The following is a 19,483-nucleotide window of genomic DNA, read 5'->3' as shown; positions in this document are numbered from 1 at the left end:
AATCTAATCTAATCTAATCCAACTTATGCGTCAGTACAAGAGATTTCCGGTTTCAGTATGGCAGTGAGCTGGTGATCACTGATGCCTTGCGTGTGGTTCATTGAAACGCCTGCAGACAAGGTCGCGGTCGGACAATTTTGTACTACTCCAACATTACACCGCACTGGTTGGTGCAAGGCTTTTGAGGAAACGCTGGTTCTCTTTGTCTTGGCCGAGTGGTGTCTTCTTTGAAATCCAGTTGGTAACTAAGACCATCTCCTGTGCAAGGTCTTCTTTTTCGTTTACTGGACAGGGAGAATGCGTCAAGTTACTGCAGCCGGAACCGATTTGATATTCTTCTTTTTCGCGCGATGAATCGGTTTTGATTGACTTTTGGTGTTTCCTGAATTTCTTCAACCAGAAAATCGCATGGCGAAATACTTATCATCCAAGCGTGTGATCGCTGTTGTACTAAATCAAAGACGCTTAATGACTATTTTTTTTAAGAAAAGGCATAGCGTCCGACTTTATAAATAAAGTCAAACCAACGAGTCATCCAACAAACGACATAGAGTATCAGTTAAGTCACCGGCATACAAGCCAAGAACAAACCACAAGGGTCGGGTAAACAGGCACGTAGGCCACGCAAAGTCTCAACAAAAAAAAGAATGGAAAGTTACATCTCGGAGGAGCAGACGAAGCAGGTGCTAGACGGACAACACTACACCTGCGTAAAATATTTCCTTACGAAGGATCTTAGCTGGAAAGATTTTATTGGTTAAGAAAAGTGAGGCGGGCCCATCCCCCGAAAATGGAGCGGGGGTGTATTAGTTAGGGATGGAAGGTTTAGTAGCTTTTAGTAAAAATTATGTGGGCATAGCATTTTTGGGTGCTAGACATAGGTCAACGGCAGAGTCACGGGACTTGGCGATGTATGCCTATGCCATGGCTATCTTGTTAAAAAAGAAAGCTCCGCCGAAAAAATGCTCCTTTCCCGCGTCGTTCCCCATGGGCGACACGGGCGGTGACCTAAACCTACCTTCACTGCCAACTCTCCCTCCTCCTCACATCTTGTCGTCGCCAAAGAGAGCATGTTCGGTATCTTACTGAAAGAACCAAATCAAAGAAGGTTTTACTAAGAGATCTACGCAGGCTTTAAAAATGGTAATGCAAGAAGCAAGCGAGAAAGCACAAAATGGATGAGAGAATTCTAGATTTGATACAATGCCTTTTGATTCTGAGAATGTCCGCTTGTTTTTTTCTCGAGAATTTCTGTTTGTTGCCTTACTTTCAATCATACTTGTGTTGTGTGCACGTTTTTAATTTCTTTAAATGCACTCCATTTGTAAGTAGTACTCCAAAATTTCTTTCTATAATTTATTCATTTTCAACATTGTATGTCCAACACTCTTGCCCCATATAGATCGCTAAATTAATACAGTATGATTCAAGAACATACTAAAAAACATAAGATCTTCCTTATGTCGTTTTTGCTTTTTCTATGTCAAGAATGGGGCAATTTAACACGCACAGGGAGCAGTATTCACTTGGAAAACACTCATTCTCATCCGGATGCACGCAGCCGTCCAAGCGACCGTCTCGCGCGCCGTCGGATCGCGGCGCATCGTACGGTCAGGATGCTTTCTGACGGGGGTGTGGACGCGCGTGCCCTAGGTGTTTTTTTTGCTCCCACCCTCGTGAGCTCGGTCGTCCCATCTGCTTTCATCCCCATCCCTCTCTAGCTTTGGCAACAACGCAGGCGACTGCGAGATCCAGAATCATGGCGGGGGTGGGAGAGATGGATGTTGCCGGGACGACAAGGGAACCGGAGGTTCGGGCGGTAGTGAGCACCGTCGGCCACGGCGCCGAGCTACACGACCCCCCTGTAGTTGCAGCGGCGGACGAGAGGTATGGTGCCCTGCAGTTCGCAGCATTTTTCTCCTCCGCTTGCATGATTTCCTTTTAGCGGTTCATTTCGCAGTTAATCCCAGCAGTTTCCAGCGTTGGATGAGTACATCCGGGTCGAATGCATAGTATAGATCTGTTGTTTGTTCAGGGGTTTCAGTTGAGCCGCTACTCCCTTCATGCCGCCAAATTCATCCCCCATTTAATCTAGGGTTTGTTGTGTAGATCGGATTAATTTGGTTCCATGTTGTAGCTAGGTTTTATAGTTGAGATTTTAGAGGTAGGGGACGAGATTTTTATAGGTAGGGGATGAGATTTCAGAGTTGGAGGACTAGATTCTCAATGGTCTTTTTTGTGATGCTGCTATTTGGTTAGTCAAGTTATGGTTTTCTTCCTGTATTTGTTGTTTAGATTAGGTTTTTTAGATGAAAGTCAGTGTAGTCAGAGCCTTATTGTTTGTTTTATTTCTATATTCAGACAAGATTTTTCCATCTTATAGTGTTTTGCTGCATGTAATTGTTTTAGACTTTTTTCTTTGACTTGATTGTGTCGCACGGCTAATTGTTTAGTTTTTCTGGATTTACCCACTCTTAAGTAATTGCAAGAAAGGAATGCTCATTTTTTTGCTTCATTGTTATGCTTGGTAGATGTTGAGTATGCTGGAATCGAATGCCCATCACTTTCTGTAGTAATTGTACAATGGTGTTTGTACCCAATACATTTTTTATTCATTTTGATTTTTGCAGCTACATGTCAGACGAAGAAGTAATGGAGTCTGATACTGCATTCAGCCAACGTTTCACAGCAAAACACTTGCGCGAAGTTGCGAAGATAAAACTTAATCCTAGCAAGAGGCGCTACATAAATGAAACTGCCTTCGGTGATCTCACGAGCATCTCGCCTTTCACAGTGCCACATGATCTGATGGAATGGTTAACAATGAACATTGACACTGACAGTCGTGAGCTCAGGTATTGCACCCACCTCCTTTCTTATTCCTTTTTTCTCATGCATCATGTCTGCAACATATACTTTCTTTCTTTTTTAGGTCATGTTGATAGCAACCAATGAATACATTTTTTGGGGTTTTCAGGCTGAGTCGGACTAAGGTCATTGTGTTTACTCGAGACATGGTGAAGAAGGTTTTCAATATCCCATCAGGCAACAGACCAGTTGAGCTTTTCAAGAGACATGAGCATTGTGAGCTCCACAACATTTATCACAAGAATGGCAGGGCTTCAATTGCGCATACAGTGGATGTGCTTCATCGAGCTAGGAATGATGATGGCGATACTACGAAGAGGTCATGGGTGCTCTTAGCGCTTGCAACAGTTTTAAATCCAAGCACTGGCAACATGGTGCCACTAGAGTACTTGGAAAGCCTTGAAGAAATGGACAAGGTTACTGAATTTGCTTGGGATGAACATGTTTTAAGTGTTGCAATGAGAGAGGTCAAGAAGTGCCAGGACAAGATAAAATCACAGGCTACTTCTTCATTCTGGGTTGGGGGCTGCTTCCCTATGCTCGCGGTATACTTCTTTCTTTTTGGAATTTTTCTATCTATCGCGACATGTTTTTGTTTTCTGTAAGCACATCTTTTTCTTATTGTGTGTGATATATTATATTTTGTCTTTGTTGGGAATCGTAGCATAATTTAAAAATTTCCTACGCTCACCAAGATGCATTATGGAGTCTACTAGCAACGAAGGGAAGGAGTGCATCTACATACCCTTGTAGATCGCGAGCGGAAGCGTTCCAATGAACGTGGATGACGGAGTCGTACTCGCCGTGATCCAAATCACCGATGATCGAGTGCCGAACGTACGGCACCTCCGCGTTCAACACACGTACGGCGCAGCAACGTCTCCTCCTTCTTGATCCAGCAAGGGGGGAGGAGAGGTTGATGGAGATCCAACAGCACGACGGCGTGGTGGTGGATGTAGCGGGTCTCCGGCAGGGCTTCGCGAGCTTCTGCGAGAGAGAGAGAGAGAGAGAGAGAGAGAGAGAGGTGTTGCAGGGGAGGAGGGAGGCGCCCAAGGCTTAGATGTTGCTGCCCTCCCTTCCCCCCACTATATATAGGGCCAAGGGAGAGGGGGGGGACGCAGCCTTGCCCCTTCCTCCAAGGAAGGGTGCGGCCAAGGGGGAGTCCTTCCCCCCCAAGGCACCTCGGAGGTGCCTTCCCCCTTTAGGACTCTCCCTTTTTTTCTTATCTCTTGCGCATGGGCCTCTTGGGGTTGGTGCCCTTGGCCCATATAGGCCAAGGTGCACCCCTTACAGCCCATGTGGCCCCCCCGGGGCTGGTGGACCCCCGGACCCCTTTCGGCACTCCCGGTACAATACCGATAAAGCGCGAAACTTTTCCGGCGACCAAAATAAGACTTCCCATATATAAATCTTTACCTCCGGACCATTCCGGAACCTCTCGTGATGTCCGGGATCTCATCCGAGACTCCGAACAACTTTCGGGTTTCCGCATACATATATCTCTACAACCCTAGCGTCACCGGACCTTAAGTGTGTAGACCCTACGGGTTCGGGAGACATGCAGACATGACCGAGACGCCTCTCCGGTCAATAACCAACAGCGGGATCTGGATACCCATGTTGGCTCCCACATGTTCCACGATGATATCATCGGATGAACCATGGTGTCGAGGATTCAATCAATCCGTATGCAATTCCCTTTGTCAATCGGTATGTTACTTGCCCGAGATTCGATCGTCGGTATCCCAATACCTTGTTCAATCTCGTTACCGGCAAGTCTCTTTACTCGTACCGCAATGCATGATCCCGTGACTAACGCCTTAGTCACATTGAGCTCATTATGATGATGCATTACCGAGTGGGCCCAGAGATACCTCTCCGTCACACGGAGTGACAAATCCCAGTCTCGATCCGTGCCAACCCAACAGACACTTTCGAAGATACCCGTAATGCACCTTTATAGTCACCCAGTTACGTTGTGACGTTTGGCACACCCAAAGCACTCCTACGGTATCCGGGAGTTGCACGATCTCATGGTCTAAGGAAAAGATACTTGACATTGGAAAAGCTCTAGCAAACGAAACTACACGATCTTTTATGCTATGCTTAAGTTGGGTCTTGTCCATCACATCATTCTCCTAATGATGTGATCCCGTTATCAATGACATCCTATGTCCATAGTCAGGAAACCATGACTATCTGTTGATCAACGAGCTAGTCAACTAGAGGCTTACTAGGGACAGGTTGTGGTCTATGTATTCACACATGTATTACGATTTCCGGACAATACAATTATAGCATGAATAAAAGACTATTATCATGAACACAGAAATATAATAATAACCATTTATTATTGCCTCTAGGGCATATTTCCAACAGATCGTATCTTCTATACGACTCATGCTCGACCTTTCGGTCCTCCGTGTTCCGAGGCCATGTCTGTACATTCTAGGCTCGTCAAGTCAACCTAAGTGTATTGCGTGTGTTCCGAGGCCATGTCTGTACATGCTAGGCTCGTCAACACCCGTTGTATTCGAACGTTAGAATCTATCACACCCGATCATCACGTGGTGCTTCGAAACAACGAACCTTCGCAACGGTGCACAGTTAGGGTGAACACTTTCTTGAAATTATTATAAGGGATCATCTTACTTACTACCGTCGTTCTAAGCAAATAAGATGCAAAAACATGATAAACATCACATGCAATCAAATAGTGACATGATATGGCCAATATCATCATGCTCCTTTGATCTCCATCTTCGGGGCACCATGATCATCTTCGTCACCGGCATGACACCATGATCTCCATCATCATGATCTCCATCATTGTGTCTTCATGAAGTCGTCACGCCAACGATTACTTCTACTTCTATGGCTAACGCGTTTAGCAACAAAGTAAAGTAATTTACATGGCGTTATTCAATGACACGCAGGTCATGCAAAATAATAAAGACAACTCCTATGGCTCCTGCCGGTTGTCATACTCATCGACATGCAAGTCGTGATTCCTATTACAAGAATATGATCAATCTCATACATCACATCTTCTGGCCATATCACATCACATAGCACTTGCTGCAAAAACAAGTTAGACGTCCTCTAATTGTTGTTGCAAGTTTTTACGTGGTTTGTAGGTTTCTAGCAAGAACGTTTCTTACCTACGTATGACCACAACGTGATTTGCCAATTTCTATTTACCCTTCATAAGGACCCTTTTCATCGAATCCGTTCCAACTAAAGTAGGAGAGACAGACACCCGCTAGCCACCTTATGCAACTTGTGCATGTCAGTCGGTGGAACCAGTCTCACGTAAGCGTACGTGTAAGGTCGGTCCGGGCCGCTTCATCCTACAATGCCGCCGAAACAAGAAACGACTAGTAGCGGCAAGAAGAATTGGCAAACTCAACGCCCACAACTGCTTTGTGTTCTACTCGTGCATAGTAACTACGCATAGGCCTGGCTCATGATGCCACTGTTGGGAATCGTAGCATAATTTTAAAATTTTCCTACGCTCACCAAGATGCATCTATGGAGTCTACTAGCAACGAGGGGAAGGGAGTGCATCTACATACCGTTGTAGATCGCGAGCGGAAGCGTTCCAATGAACGTGGATGACGGAGTCGTACTCGCCGTGATCCAAATCACCGATGACCGAGTGCCGAACGTACGGCACCTCCGCGTTCAACACACGTACGGTGCAGCGACGTCTCCTCCTTTCTTGATCCAGCAAGGGGGGAGGAGAGGTTGATGGAGATCCAACAGCACGACGGCGTGGTGGTGGATGTAGCGGCTCTCCGGCAGGGCTTCGCCGAGCTTCTGCGCGAGAGAGAGAGGTGTTGCAGGGGAGGAGGGAGGCGCCAAAGGCTGTAGTGTGCTGCCCTCCCTCCCCCCCTTTTATATAGGCCCCCAAGGGGGGTGCGCAGCCCTAGGAGATGGGATCTCCAAGGGGGGGGGCGGCGGCCAAGGGGGGAAGGGGTTGCCTTGCCCCCCAAGGCAAGGGGGAACTCCCCCCTAGGGTTTCCAACCCTAGGCGCATGAGGGGGAGGCCCAAGGTGGCGCCCCAGCCCACTAGGGGCTGGTTCCCCTCCACTTTCAGCCCACGGGGCCCTCCGGGACAGGTGGCCCCACCCGGTGGACCCCCGGGACCCTTCCGGTGGTCCCGGTACAATACCGATAACCCCCGAAACTTTCCCGGTGGCCAAAACTGGACTTCCTATATATAATTCTTCACCTCCGGACCATTCCGGAACCTCTCGTGACGTCCGGGATCTCATCCGGGACTCCGAACAACTTTCGGGTTTCCGCATACATATATCTCTACAACCCTAGCGTCACCGGACCTTAAGTGTGTAGACCCTACGGGTTCGGGAGACATGCAGACATGACCGAGACGCCTCTCCGGTCAATAACCAACAGCGGGATCTGGATACCCATGTTGGCTCCCACATGTTCCACGATGATCTCATCGGATGAACCACGGTGTCGAGGATTCAATCAATCCGTATGCAATTCCCTTTGTCAATCGGTATGTTACTTGCCCGAGATTCGATCGCCGGTATCCCAATACCTTGTTCAATCTCGTTACCGGCAAGTCTCTTTACTCGTACCGCAATGCATGATCCCGTGACTAACGCCTTAGTCACATTGAGCTCATTATGATGATGCATTACCGAGTGGGCCCAGAGATACCTCTCCGTCACACGGAGTGACAAATCCCAGTCTCGATCCATGCCAACCCAACAAACACTTTCGGAGATACCCGTAGTGCACCTTTATAGTCACCCAGTTACGTTGTGACGTTTGGCACACCCAAAGCACTCCTACGGTATCCGGGAGTTGCACGATCTCATGGTCTAAGGAAAAGATACTTGACATTGGAAAAGCTCTAGCAAACGAAACTACACGATCTTTTATGCTATGCTTAAGATTGGGTCTTGTCCATCACATCATTCTCCTAATGATGTGATCCCGTTATCAATGACATCCAATGTCCATAGTCAGGAAACCATGACTATCTGTTGATCAACGAGCTAGTCAACTAGAGGCTTACTAGGGACAGGTTGTGGTCTATGTATTCACACATGTATTACGATTTCCGGACAATACAATTATAGCATGAATAATAGACAATTACCATGAACAAAGAAATATAATAATAACCATTTATTATTGCCTCTAGGGCATATTTCCAACAGTCTCCCACTTGCACTAGAGTCAATAATCTAGTTCGCATCACCATGTGATTAACACTCACTGGTCACATCACCATGTGACCAACATCTAAAGAGTTTACTAGAGTCAACGATCTAGTTCACATCACTATGTGATTATCACTCAATGTGTTCTGGTTTGGTCATGTTATGCTTGTGAGAGAGGTTATTAGTCAACGGGTCTGAACCTTTCAGAACCGTGTGCTTTACGAATATCTATGTCATCTTGTGGATGCTACCACGCGCTATTTGGAGCCATTTCAAATAATTGCTCTACTATACGAATCCGGTTTACTACTCAGAGTCATCCGGATTAGTGTCAAAGTTCACATCGACGTAACCCTTTACGACGAACTCCTTTCCACCTCCATAATCGAGAAAATTCCTTAATCCACTAGGTGCTAAGGATAAGTTCGACCGCTGTCATGTGATCCTTTCCCGGATCGCTATTGTACCCCTTGACCAACTCATGGCAAGGCACACTTCATGTGCGGTACACAGCATAGCATACTGTAGAGCCTACGTCTGAAGCATAGGGGACGACCTTCGTCCTTTCTCTCTCTTCTTCTGTGGTCAGGTCTTGAGTCTTACTCAATACTCACACCTTGTAACACAGCCAAGAACTCCTTCTTTGCTGATCTATTTTGAACTCTTTCAAAATCATGTCAAGGTGTGCGTTCTTTGAAAGTATCATCAAGCGTCTTGATCTACCTCTATAGATCTTGATGCCCAATATGTAAGCAGCTTTATCCATGTCTTCCTTTGAAAAACTCCTTTCAAACAACCCTTTATGCTTTCCAGAAATTTTACATCATTTCGGATCATCAATATGTCATTCACATATACTTATCAGAAATGTTGTAGCGCTCCCACTCACTTTATTGTAAATACAAGTTTCTAACAAACTTTGTATAAACCCAAAAACTTTGATCGCTCCATCAAAGCGTATATTTTGACTCCGAGATGCTTGCTCTAATCCATAGAAGGATCGCTGGAGCTAGCATACCTTTTAGCATCCTTAGGATTGACAAAACCTTTCTGATTGTATCACATACAACCTTTCCTTACGAAAACTAGTAAGGAAACTTGTTTTGACATCCATCTGCCAGATTTCATAAATGCAGCTAATGCTAACATGATTCCGACGGACCTAAGCATCGCTACGGATGAGAAAAACTCATCGTAGTCAACTCCTTGAACTTGTGAAAATACTCTTTGCCACAAGTCGAGCTTCATAGAAGGTAACATTACCGTCCATGTCTGTCTTCTTCTTAAAGATCCATTTATCTCAATGGCTTGCCGATCATCGGGCAAGTTCACCAAAGTCCATGCTTTGTTCTGATACATGGATTCTATCTCGGATTTCATGGCCTCGAGCCATTCGTCGGAATATGGGTCTACCATCGCTTCTCCATAGCTCGTAGGTTCATTGTTGTCTAGCAACATGACTTCCAAGACAGGATCACGCATTACTCTGAAGTAGTGCGCATCCTCGTCATCCTACGAGGTTTGGTAGTGACTTGATCCGAAGTTTCATGATCACTATCATAAGCTTCCACTTCAATTGGTGTAGGTGCCACAGGAACAACTTCCTGTGCCCTGCTACACACTAGTTGAAGCGACGGTTCAATAACCTTATCAAGTCTCCACCATCCTCCCACTCAATTCTTTCGAGAGAAACTTTTCCTCGAGAAAGGACTCGTTTCTAGAAGCAATTACTTTTGCTTCCAGATAGGAGGTATACCCAACTGTTTTTGGGTATTCTATGAAGATGCATTTATCCGCTTTGGGTTCGAGCTTATCAGCCTGAAACTTTTTCACATAAGCATCGCAGCCCCAAACTTTTAAGAAACGACAACTTAGGTTTCTATAAACAGTGTCGTCTCAACGGAATTGCGTGGTGCCCCTTTTAAAGTGAATGCGGTTGTCTCTAATGCCTAACCCATAAATGATAGTGGTAATTTGATAAGAAACAACATGGTATGCACCATATCCAATAGGGTGCAGTTATGATGTTCGGACACACCATCACACTATGGTGTTCCAGGCGGTATTAATTGTGAAACACTTTCCACAATGTCTCAATTGTGTGCCAAACTCGTATCTCAGATACTCATCTCTATGATCATATCACAGACATTTTATCCTCTTGTCACGACGATCTTTAACTTCACTCTGAAATTGCTTGAACCTTTCAATAATTCAGACTAGTGTTTAATCAAGTAAATACACTCAGCATCTACTCAAATCATCTGTGAAGTAAGAACATAACGATATCCACTGCATGCCTCAGCATCCATTGGACTGCATACATCAAAATGTATTACTTCCAATAAATTGCTCTCTTGTTCCATCTCACTGAAAACGAGGCCTTTCAGTCATCTTGCCCATGTGGTATGATTTGCATGTCTCAAGTGATTCATAATCAAGTGAGTCCAAACGATCCATCTGTATGGAGTTTCTTCATGCATATATACCAATAGACATGGTTCGCATGTCTCAATCTTTTCAAAAATGAGTGAGTCCAAAGATCCACCTACATGGAGCTTCTTCATGCGTTCTACACCAATATGACTCAAGTGGCAGTGCCACAAGTATGTGGTACTATCATTACTATCTTATATCTTTTGGCATGAACATGTGTATCACTATGATCGAGATTCATTTTAGGTGCAAGACCATTGAAGGTATTATTCAAGTAAACAGAGTAACCATTATTCTCCTTAAATGAATAACCGTTTTGCGGTAAACATAATCCAATCATGTTCAGCGCAACCACCAAATCTCGATGGTAGAGGGAGCATGCGATGCTTGATCACATCAACCTTGGAACACTTCCAACACATATCGTCATCTCACCTTTAGCTAGTCTCCATTTATTCCGCAGCTTTTATTTCGAGTTACTAACACTTAGCAACCGAACCAGTATCTAATACCCTGGTGCTGCTAGGAGTACTAGTAAAGTACACATTCATATAACGTATATCCAATATACTTTGTCGACTTTGCCTGCCTTCTCATCTACCAAGTATCTAGGGTAGTACTGCTTCAGTGACCGTTCCTCTCATTACAGAAGCACTTAGTCTCGGGTTTGGGTTCAACCTTGGGATTATTCACTAGAGCAGCAAACGACTTGCTGTTTCATGAAGTATCCCTTTTGCCCTTGCCCTTCTTAAACTAGTGGTTTTACTAACCATCAACAATTGATGCTCCTTCTTGATTTCTACTCTCGCGGTGTCAAACATCGCGAATAGCTCAAGGATCATCATAACTATCCTTGATATGTTATAGTTCATCACGAAGCTCTACTAGCTTGGTGGCAGTGACTATGGAGAACTATCACTATCTCATCTGGGAGATTAACTCCCACTCGATTCAAGCGATTGTGGCACTCAGACAATCTGAGCACACGCTCAACGATTGAGCTTTTCTCCCTTAGTTTGCAGGCTTTAAGAAACTTGTCAGAGGTCTCATACCTCTTGACGTGGGCACTAGTCTGAAATCTCAATTTCAGTCTTCGGAACATCTCACATGTTCTGCGATGTTTCAGAAACGTCTTTGGTGCCACAATTCTAAACCGCACCGAACTATCACGTAGTTATCAAAACGTGTATGTCATATGTTTTTGTAACATCTACAGACGACGCTGAGGTTCAGCACACCGAGCGGTGCATTAAGGACATAAGCCTTCTGTGCAGCAATGAGGACAATCCTCAGTTTACGGACCCAGTCCGCATAATTGCTACTACCAACTTTCAACTAAATTTTCTCTAGGAACATATCTTAACCAGTAGAACTAAAGCGCAAGCCATGACATAATTTGCAAATACTTTTTGACTATGTTCATGATAATGAAGTTCATCTGATTATGAACTCCCACTCAGATAGACATCCCTCTAGTCATCTAAGTGAAACATGATCCGAGTTCAACTAGGCCGTGTCCGATCAGCACGTGAGACGGACTAGTCAAGATCGGTGAACATCTCCATGTTGATCGTATCTTCTATACAACTCATGCTCGACCTTTCGGTCCTCCGTGTTCCGAGGCCATGTCTGTACATGCTAGGCTCGTCAAGTCAACCTAAGTGTATTGCGTGTGTTCCGAGGCCATGTCTGTACATGCTAGGCTCGTCAACACCCGTTGTATTCGAACGTAAGAATCTATCACACCCGATCATCACGTGGTGCTTCGAAACGACGAACCTTCGCAACGGTGCACAGTTAGGGTGAACACTTTCTTGAAATTATTATAAGGGATCATCCTACTTGCTACCGTCGTTCTAAGCAAATAAGATGCAAAAACATGATAAACATCACATGCAATCAAATAGTGACATGATATGGCCAATATCATCATGCTCCTTTGATCTCCATCTTCGGGGCACCATGATCATCTTTGTCACCGGCATGACACCATGATCTCCATCATTGTGTCTTCATGAAGTTGTCACGCCAAAGATTACTTCTACTTCTATGGCCAACTCGTTTAGCAACAAAGTAAAGTAATTTACATGGCGTTATTCAATGACTCGCAGGTCATGCAAAATAATAAAGACAACTCCTATGGCTCCTGCCGGTTGTCATACTCATCGACATGCAAGTCGTGATTCCTATTACAAGAATATGATCAATCTCATACATCACATATATCATTCATCACATCTTCTGGCCATATCACATCACATAGCACTTGCTGCAAAAACAAGTTAGACGTCCTCTAATTGTTGTTGCAAGTTTTTACGTGGTTTGTAGGTTTCTAGCAAGAACGTTTCTTACCTACGTATGACCACAACGTGATTTGCCAATTTCTATTTACCCTTCATAAGGACCCTTTTCATCGAATCTGTTCCGACTAAAGTAGGAGAGACAGACACCCGCTAGCCACCTTATGCATCTAGTGCATGTCAGTCGGTGGAACCTGTCTCACGTAAGAGTACGTGTAAGGTCGGTCTGGGCCGCTTCATCCTACAATGCCGCCGAAACAAGAAAAGACTAGTAGCGGCAAGAAGAATTGGCAAACTCAACGCCCACAACTACTTTGTGTTCTACTCGTGCATAGTAACTACGCATAGACCTGGCTCATGATGCCACTGTCGGGAATCGTAGCATAATTTAAAAATTTCCTACGCTCACCAAGATGCATCTATGGAGTCTACTAGCAACGAAGGGAAGGAGTGCATCTACATACCCTTGTAGATCGCGAGCGGAAGCGTTCCAATGAACGTGGATGACGGAGTCGTACTCGCCGTGATCCAAATCACCGATGATCGAGTGCCGAACGTACGGCACCTCCGCGTTCAACACACGTACGGCGCAGCAACGTCTCCTCCTTCTTGATCCAGCAAGGGGGGAGGAGAGGTTGATGGAGATCCAACAGCACGACGGCGTGGTGGTGGATGTAGCGGGTCTCCTGCAGGGCTTCGCAAGCTTGTGCGAGAGAGAGAGAGAGAGGTGTTGCAGGGGAGGAGGGAGGCGCCCAAGGCTTAGATGTTGCTGCCCTCCCTTCCCCCCACTATATATAGGGCCAAGGGAGAGGGGAGGGGCGCAGCCTTGCCCCTTCCTCCAAGGAAGGGTGCGGCCAGGGGGGAGTCCTTCCCCCCCAAGGCACCTCGGAGGTGCCTTCCCCCTTTAGGACTCTCCCTTTTTTTTCTTATCTCTTGCGCATGGGCCTCTTGGGGCTGGTGCCCTTGGCCCATATAGGCCAAGGTGCACCCCTTACAGCCCATGTGGCCCCCCGGGGCTGGTGGACCCCCGGACCCCTTTCGGCACTCCCGGTACAATACCGATAAAGCGCGAAACTTTTCCGGCGACCAAAATAAGACTTCCCATATATAAATCTTTACCTCCGGACCATTCCGGAACCTCTCGTGACGTCCGGGATCTCATCCGGGACTCCGAACAACTTTCGGGTTTCCGCATACATATATCTCTACAACCCTAGCGTCACCGGACCTTAAGTGTGTAGACCCTACGGGTTCGGGAGACATGCAGACATGACCGAGACGCCTCTCCGGTCAATAACCAACAGCGGGATCTGGATACCCATGTTGGCTCCCACATGTTCCACGATGATATCATCGGATGAACCACGGTGTCGAGGATTCAATCAATCCGTATGCAATTCCCTTTGTCAATCGGTATGTTACTTGCCCGAGATTCGATCGTCGGTATCCCAATACCTTGTTCAATCTCGTTACCGGCAAGTCTCTTTACTCGTACCGCAATGCATGATCCCGTGACTAACGCCTTAGTCACATTGAGCTCATTATGATGATGCATTACCGAGTGGGCCCAGAGATACCTCTCCGTCACACGGAGTGACAAATCCCAGTCTCGATCCGTGCCAACCCAACAGACACTTTCGGAGATACCCGTAATGCACCTTTATAGTCACCCAGTTACGTTATGACGTTTGGCACACCCAAAGCACTCCTACGGTATCCGGGAGTTGCACGATCTCATGGTCTAAGGAAAAGATACTTGACATTGGAAAAGCTCTAGCAAACGAAACTACACGATCTTTTATGCTATGCTTAAGATTGGGTCTTGTCCATCACATCATTCTCCTAATGATGTGATCCTGTTATCAATGACATCCAATGTCCATAGTCAGGAAACCATGACTATCTGTTGATCAACGAGCTAGTCAACTAGAGGCTTACTAGGGACAAGTTGTGGTCTATGTATTCACACATGTATTACGATTTCCGGACAATACAATTATAGCATGAATAATAGACAATTACCATGAACAAAGAAATATAATAATAACCATTTATTATTGCCTCTAGGGCATATTTCCAACAGTCTTCTTATTCACGTTATTTACATGGACCATTTGATATTTCTTCAAGCTGCCATCAACGAGCACCAATTGAATTATTCTCTTCCAAGGGCTTGCTTTGTGCATCAGATTGACTTTGATCTTGTGTTGGACTTTGACAAGAATAAGCTTTCTTTGGGCAAAGGCTCATTCGGGAAGTGTCGTGTAAGTTTTTTGTGTGGTTTACTTCCCTCATCCATTGCAGCATTGTTTCTTCCCAATTTTTACCTTCTTTATTTTTGCTTGTGTACTCATGGTTTAATTCTTGTTTCTTTTTGCTTTGTGTCCTGTAGTTTCGCCCTCTGTCAAAGATACCATACGCAGCATTGCCTGCCCAAGGCCCGGTAGGCAACAACAGTGAAGTTGCTCAAGATCAGCAGGTTTCGGACAGCCCGGATTGTGATGATACTCAAGATTGTGGAGCTGGAAATATAAACATTAATGATAACCAAGATGACGTGGCTGAGAAGAGAACCCTACGGAAGGTAGCAACCCAACGGATAATGGCAAAAGCACCGACGAAGATGTGTGTGGTTCGCTGGATGATTGCCTTCAAAACCCGGCACCATTTGGGGCAGTGCTTGAGGTGAGATTTTTTTTGTTGTTTTTATTTTTGTTGTTTAATTTTGTCACATACCTTTCTACATTTTATATTTTTTTAGTTCCATCATATGGTAAGTTGCATCCCTACTGACGACTGTCACTTCATTTTGCCATACATTTTTTCAGCTCCCATCACATATGGCTGCAATCTACGACAAGCACACAAAACTATATGATGCAAAGTTAAAAGGGGCTCCAAGTTCTTACAGGCAAGTGTTGCAAGCAATACATTGCAAGCGAATGGAGCAGCTTCTCAAAGATGTTCATGTTGCTTCGTCAAGTTCTCAAGAAGCAGTGGATGTTACCTTTGATGTATCGCTTCCTCACAGCAATGTTGTAGACAAGTCAGATGGTCATGGTTGTAGCAAGGAAAGTTCTAGGGAGAAGGTCGTAGATGAGCCAACAACTGACAAGGTGTTTGAGCCAGCTGAAGGAGCTCGAAGCAACTGTGCAAGTAGCATTGTTCATGAGCCTAATGGAGGCGATGTGGTTGAGCTGGGCATAGGAACTAGTGCTGTTGTCAGTGAGAACCTTGCACAATGTTTTGAGACTGCAAAGGAGAAAGTGTCCAGTGGTGAAGATACTGAGCATGGTCACCAACTCAGCCAGCGCAATCACTCTGTGCCGACTAGTGTGGCTGGACATTGGAGTGATGTTCCATCAATGAGTGTGTTCCAAGAGGGCACTGAGGAATATGAGTGGTGGATCAGTGTCCCAAATGTAGATGCGAACTCGAATGCTCCAACCCATGGCAACACTGTTACAACACCAAAGTCTTGTGATGTTTTTTATGTCACTCCTCAGGCTCCAATCTCAACAGAAGCAGAAGTTCCAGTGTATGATGTCACACCAACCTCTGTGGCTCCATTATCAAGCGGGACTGCCGGTATGCCCTGCCATGTTTTATCTTTGAACAAATCTCTCCTCACAACATTTTCTGGAAAATCTTTTTTTACTTTTTTCAGATGGACCATCAAAACCACAAGAAGAGCCAGTTGTTCTAGTTAGCAGCAGGGAACCAAGTCCCGACCTCAACGAGGAGAAGTTGAAGAGCAAGGACGAGAAGAAGCTCAAGAGCAAGAAAAGATTAGGGAGTCCAATGTCGGCTGGATCAAAGTACAAGAAAATCAAGACAGATTCGAAGACGGAAGCAATGTACCAGTACTATGTCATGAAGAGGTACAAGATGAAGAAGATGAAGAGAGGGGAAATTGAGTAAGTATCATCTTCTCTAAATTTTGCTTCCACCATTTTGTTATCTCCTATTTATTACATTTTCATCTTTTCAAACGCTCCTAACTACTGTGGTTTCCATCCTTCTTGTTGCAGGCCTCCTTTCATTAGGAATGGTGATTTCCACATTACCTACACGAACTTTCAGAAGTCGTTGAAGCCACGCGCTCAGATATGCAACGAAGTCATGTCTTTATTCGTCGAAACCTTCAACATTGAACAGTTGTCGTCTTCACATAAGCAGAAGAAATTTGCTTTCTCTGTTTTAATGATCGTTAGTTCATCTTTTGTTGCTCCCATTTAGTGCCATCATTTTTCTAGAGTTTTTTAGTATGCCCTATTGCAAAATTTCTCCATCACTTTTTCTTATGTTTTTCTATGCCCATGTGTGTTGCAGCTTCAACTCTCTGTCCACCCAGAAGTTTTTGATCCAAGTGTTTGTGCAAGAGAGCTGAGGAGGGCGTGCCAAAATTTTCAGATTTCAGTTTTTGACCTAGTAAGTTTGCTCCCAACAATTTTTTTACTCAATTTCTGTGTTTCCTTTAGTTTTTTGTGCTTTAAAGTTTATTCCATTTAACCTCTATCTTGTCTTCACTCTTTTTCTAGCTTTTCTTCACCATCCTTCGCGATGGCCATTGGATTGTTTGCGTCGTTAACCTCTTGCACAAGGAATTCAACATGTTTGACTCATTGGATAACGGAAAATTTGATGTTGCTGCAAGGAATCTGGTAAGTGACATTTTATCCTTTTATCTGTAGTTTTCATTGTTCATTATTTGAAAAAAACAGATCCCCAATGAACATGTGTTCAAAATCTTGATGGTGAATCCAAATGTGTCTGAAGTTTTAGTGGTTGTAGCTTTTTTTACCATCACTCTTTTATGTTTGACAAAGCCCCTACTTTTTTTGCCACTGTTTCCTATTTCTGTCAGTTTACCAATTTCAAGAGGATCGCTACGGAAGAGCCAGATTTCAAAGTGGATTTATCTTCTTTCAAACCAAACTGGCCCCTGCTTGACTACCCACAGCAGGCAACTCAGTGAGCTCTAATCACACACACACCTCCATAATAGTAGTGTTTACATGTCCTTTTATGTAGAAATCTTTAACTTTTTTCTACCCATTTTTTGAACGGCACCACGAAACAGCTTTGATTGTGGATTGTTTTCAACACTGTACTTGGAAAATTTCGACGGCAAGAGGATGAAAGATTTTAAGAAGGTAAAAATAGATAATCATGCTTTTTTGGGTACTTTTTCATGTGTTGCCTGTACGATATACGTTTGTTCTCTTTTCACCATTTTCTCTCTTATGCAGCAAAATATGCTTGATGTGCGGAAGACCATTGCTTCGAAGCTGTTTTTCCATCCGTTGAACAAGGTCTGCCCCGCTGATGTGCACAAGGCGATCATAGTGGCTTGAAGAAAGTGATCATCAAGCATTGAAGAAGGCGATTGCAGCGGTTTTGAAGATGCAACTTTGTAGTTTTTGGAAATACATTGTTGCCAGTAGTGTGCTATGTTCTTTTTTGTGTCAAATGAACTCCATGTAAAGCAAATCAGTTATGAGCCTCTGCTTGGCTGGAATGGTTCTCAGTAGTTTGTAGTAAGGAAACATAATTATATGTTTCGGTGATTTTTTTGGAAGCTATAACCGTGCGGTGGTTTGTTGGAAGCAAATTATAACAGTTTTGCTGCTTGGTACTCAACCTTTTCAAGTTTTATGGAATGCTTCTCAGTTTTTGTTACAAATATTTTCATGTCTGTTTTTCTAGTATGTGATGCCTTATCTTGTCACAAATTGTCCGACAACCACTTTTTGTCAGCAACAATGTTAAGGAATTGCTAGAGGAAGCATGCTCATGAAACATTTTTTGTACATTTTCTTTTTTGGAGCAACAGTTTGTGATAATTGTTGTTGGAAGAAGCATTTTGGTAGCTTTGACATAATACTAGAAGCATTTTAGCTTGCTAGAACAAGCATTCTCATTTTTTGTCCAATGCTTTTGAGCAATCAACACATTTTGAGAAACACATTTTTTCTTAATAACTGAAATTGTGTAATATTTCTTTTCAAATACATGCTCTCTTAATTCCCCACAAAACACAATATCAATGCTTCATTTTTTTTCACCCTCACTTCTGCAGCAATATCAACTTTTTTAGCATATGCGGTTTTAATGAGCAGTAACATGAACCAACATCTCAGATAAAGTTGACAGAAAATTCAGTAAAACTACATGGTACAAATATGTCTTTTTCGAAAGTATGCTTCAAGTTACTGATACATGAATTCAACTGCAGCAGTATAATCTAACTATTGAGCATGTCCCTCGACTTTCACCATTGCAGCTTTAAACTGGATGCATGATTGCATTGTGTGGCCTTCCTCGGAGCAAAACTGACATTTTGTTGTAAGATTAACAGCCATCATAGCCTTGTACTCAAGGAATGACTCACGAGTTTTGATAGTGTGTTCTTCTTCACTGCAACATGAACAAGTAACTTTCCTCTTGAGTTTAGGCTTGCTTGATGACTCCACATTGTCCGCTTTTTTGCTTTCTTTCTTGGCTTCTTTCTGAAGCTTCTTCTTATGCTCGTCTTCTCGCTGCTCTGATAATCCCCAATTGCAAGGAATCATCATAGCAATTTCCAAAGATGGAAGTGATAAGTATGGAGTGTCGAACCCACAAGGAGCTAAAGGTAAGATCAATATTCTCTCAAGTCCTATTTGTTGGGGAACG

The 19,483-nt window shown here is 44.2% G+C and overlaps 2 protein-coding genes across 3 annotated transcripts; both read left to right on the top strand.

Annotated features, from left to right (window-relative positions):
• Positions 1 to 1,704: 1,704 nt before the first annotated feature.
• On the top strand, positions 1,705 to 15,857 carry LOC123074748 (uncharacterized). Of its 2 annotated transcripts, none has more exons than XM_044497507.1 (5): positions 1,705 to 1,887; positions 2,631 to 2,855; positions 2,978 to 3,413; positions 15,198 to 15,490; positions 15,634 to 15,857. In XM_044497507.1, the coding sequence occupies exons 1-5, from the start codon at positions 1,760 to 1,762 to the stop codon at positions 15,692 to 15,694; spliced, it is 1,143 nt and encodes a 380-aa protein (XP_044353442.1). In that variant the 5' UTR covers positions 1,705 to 1,759; the 3' UTR covers positions 15,695 to 15,857. The 2 variants fall into 2 exon arrangements, with proteins under 2 accessions (XP_044353442.1, XP_044353443.1); XM_044497508.1 differs by having other exon boundaries at positions 1,780 to 1,887; positions 2,642 to 2,855.
• Positions 15,748 to 18,394, top strand: LOC123074747 (uncharacterized). Its single transcript, XM_044497506.1, has 8 exons — positions 15,748 to 16,393; positions 16,473 to 16,722; positions 16,837 to 17,014; positions 17,138 to 17,236; positions 17,347 to 17,469; positions 17,673 to 17,779; positions 17,889 to 17,961; positions 18,058 to 18,394. Exons 1-8 carry the CDS (start codon positions 15,748 to 15,750, stop codon positions 18,160 to 18,162), a joined length of 1,581 nt encoding a protein of 526 aa, XP_044353441.1. The 3' UTR covers positions 18,163 to 18,394.
• Positions 18,395 to 19,483: the final 1,089 nt, after the last annotated feature.

Source organism: Triticum aestivum, chromosome 3D, assembly GCF_018294505.1.
Source record: "Triticum aestivum cultivar Chinese Spring chromosome 3D, IWGSC CS RefSeq v2.1, whole genome shotgun sequence".
Classification (NCBI taxonomy): Eukaryota; Viridiplantae; Streptophyta; class Magnoliopsida; order Poales; family Poaceae; genus Triticum; species Triticum aestivum.
The sequence above is the reverse complement of the archived record's forward strand: the minus strand, read 5'-3'. Positions and strand labels throughout refer to the sequence as shown.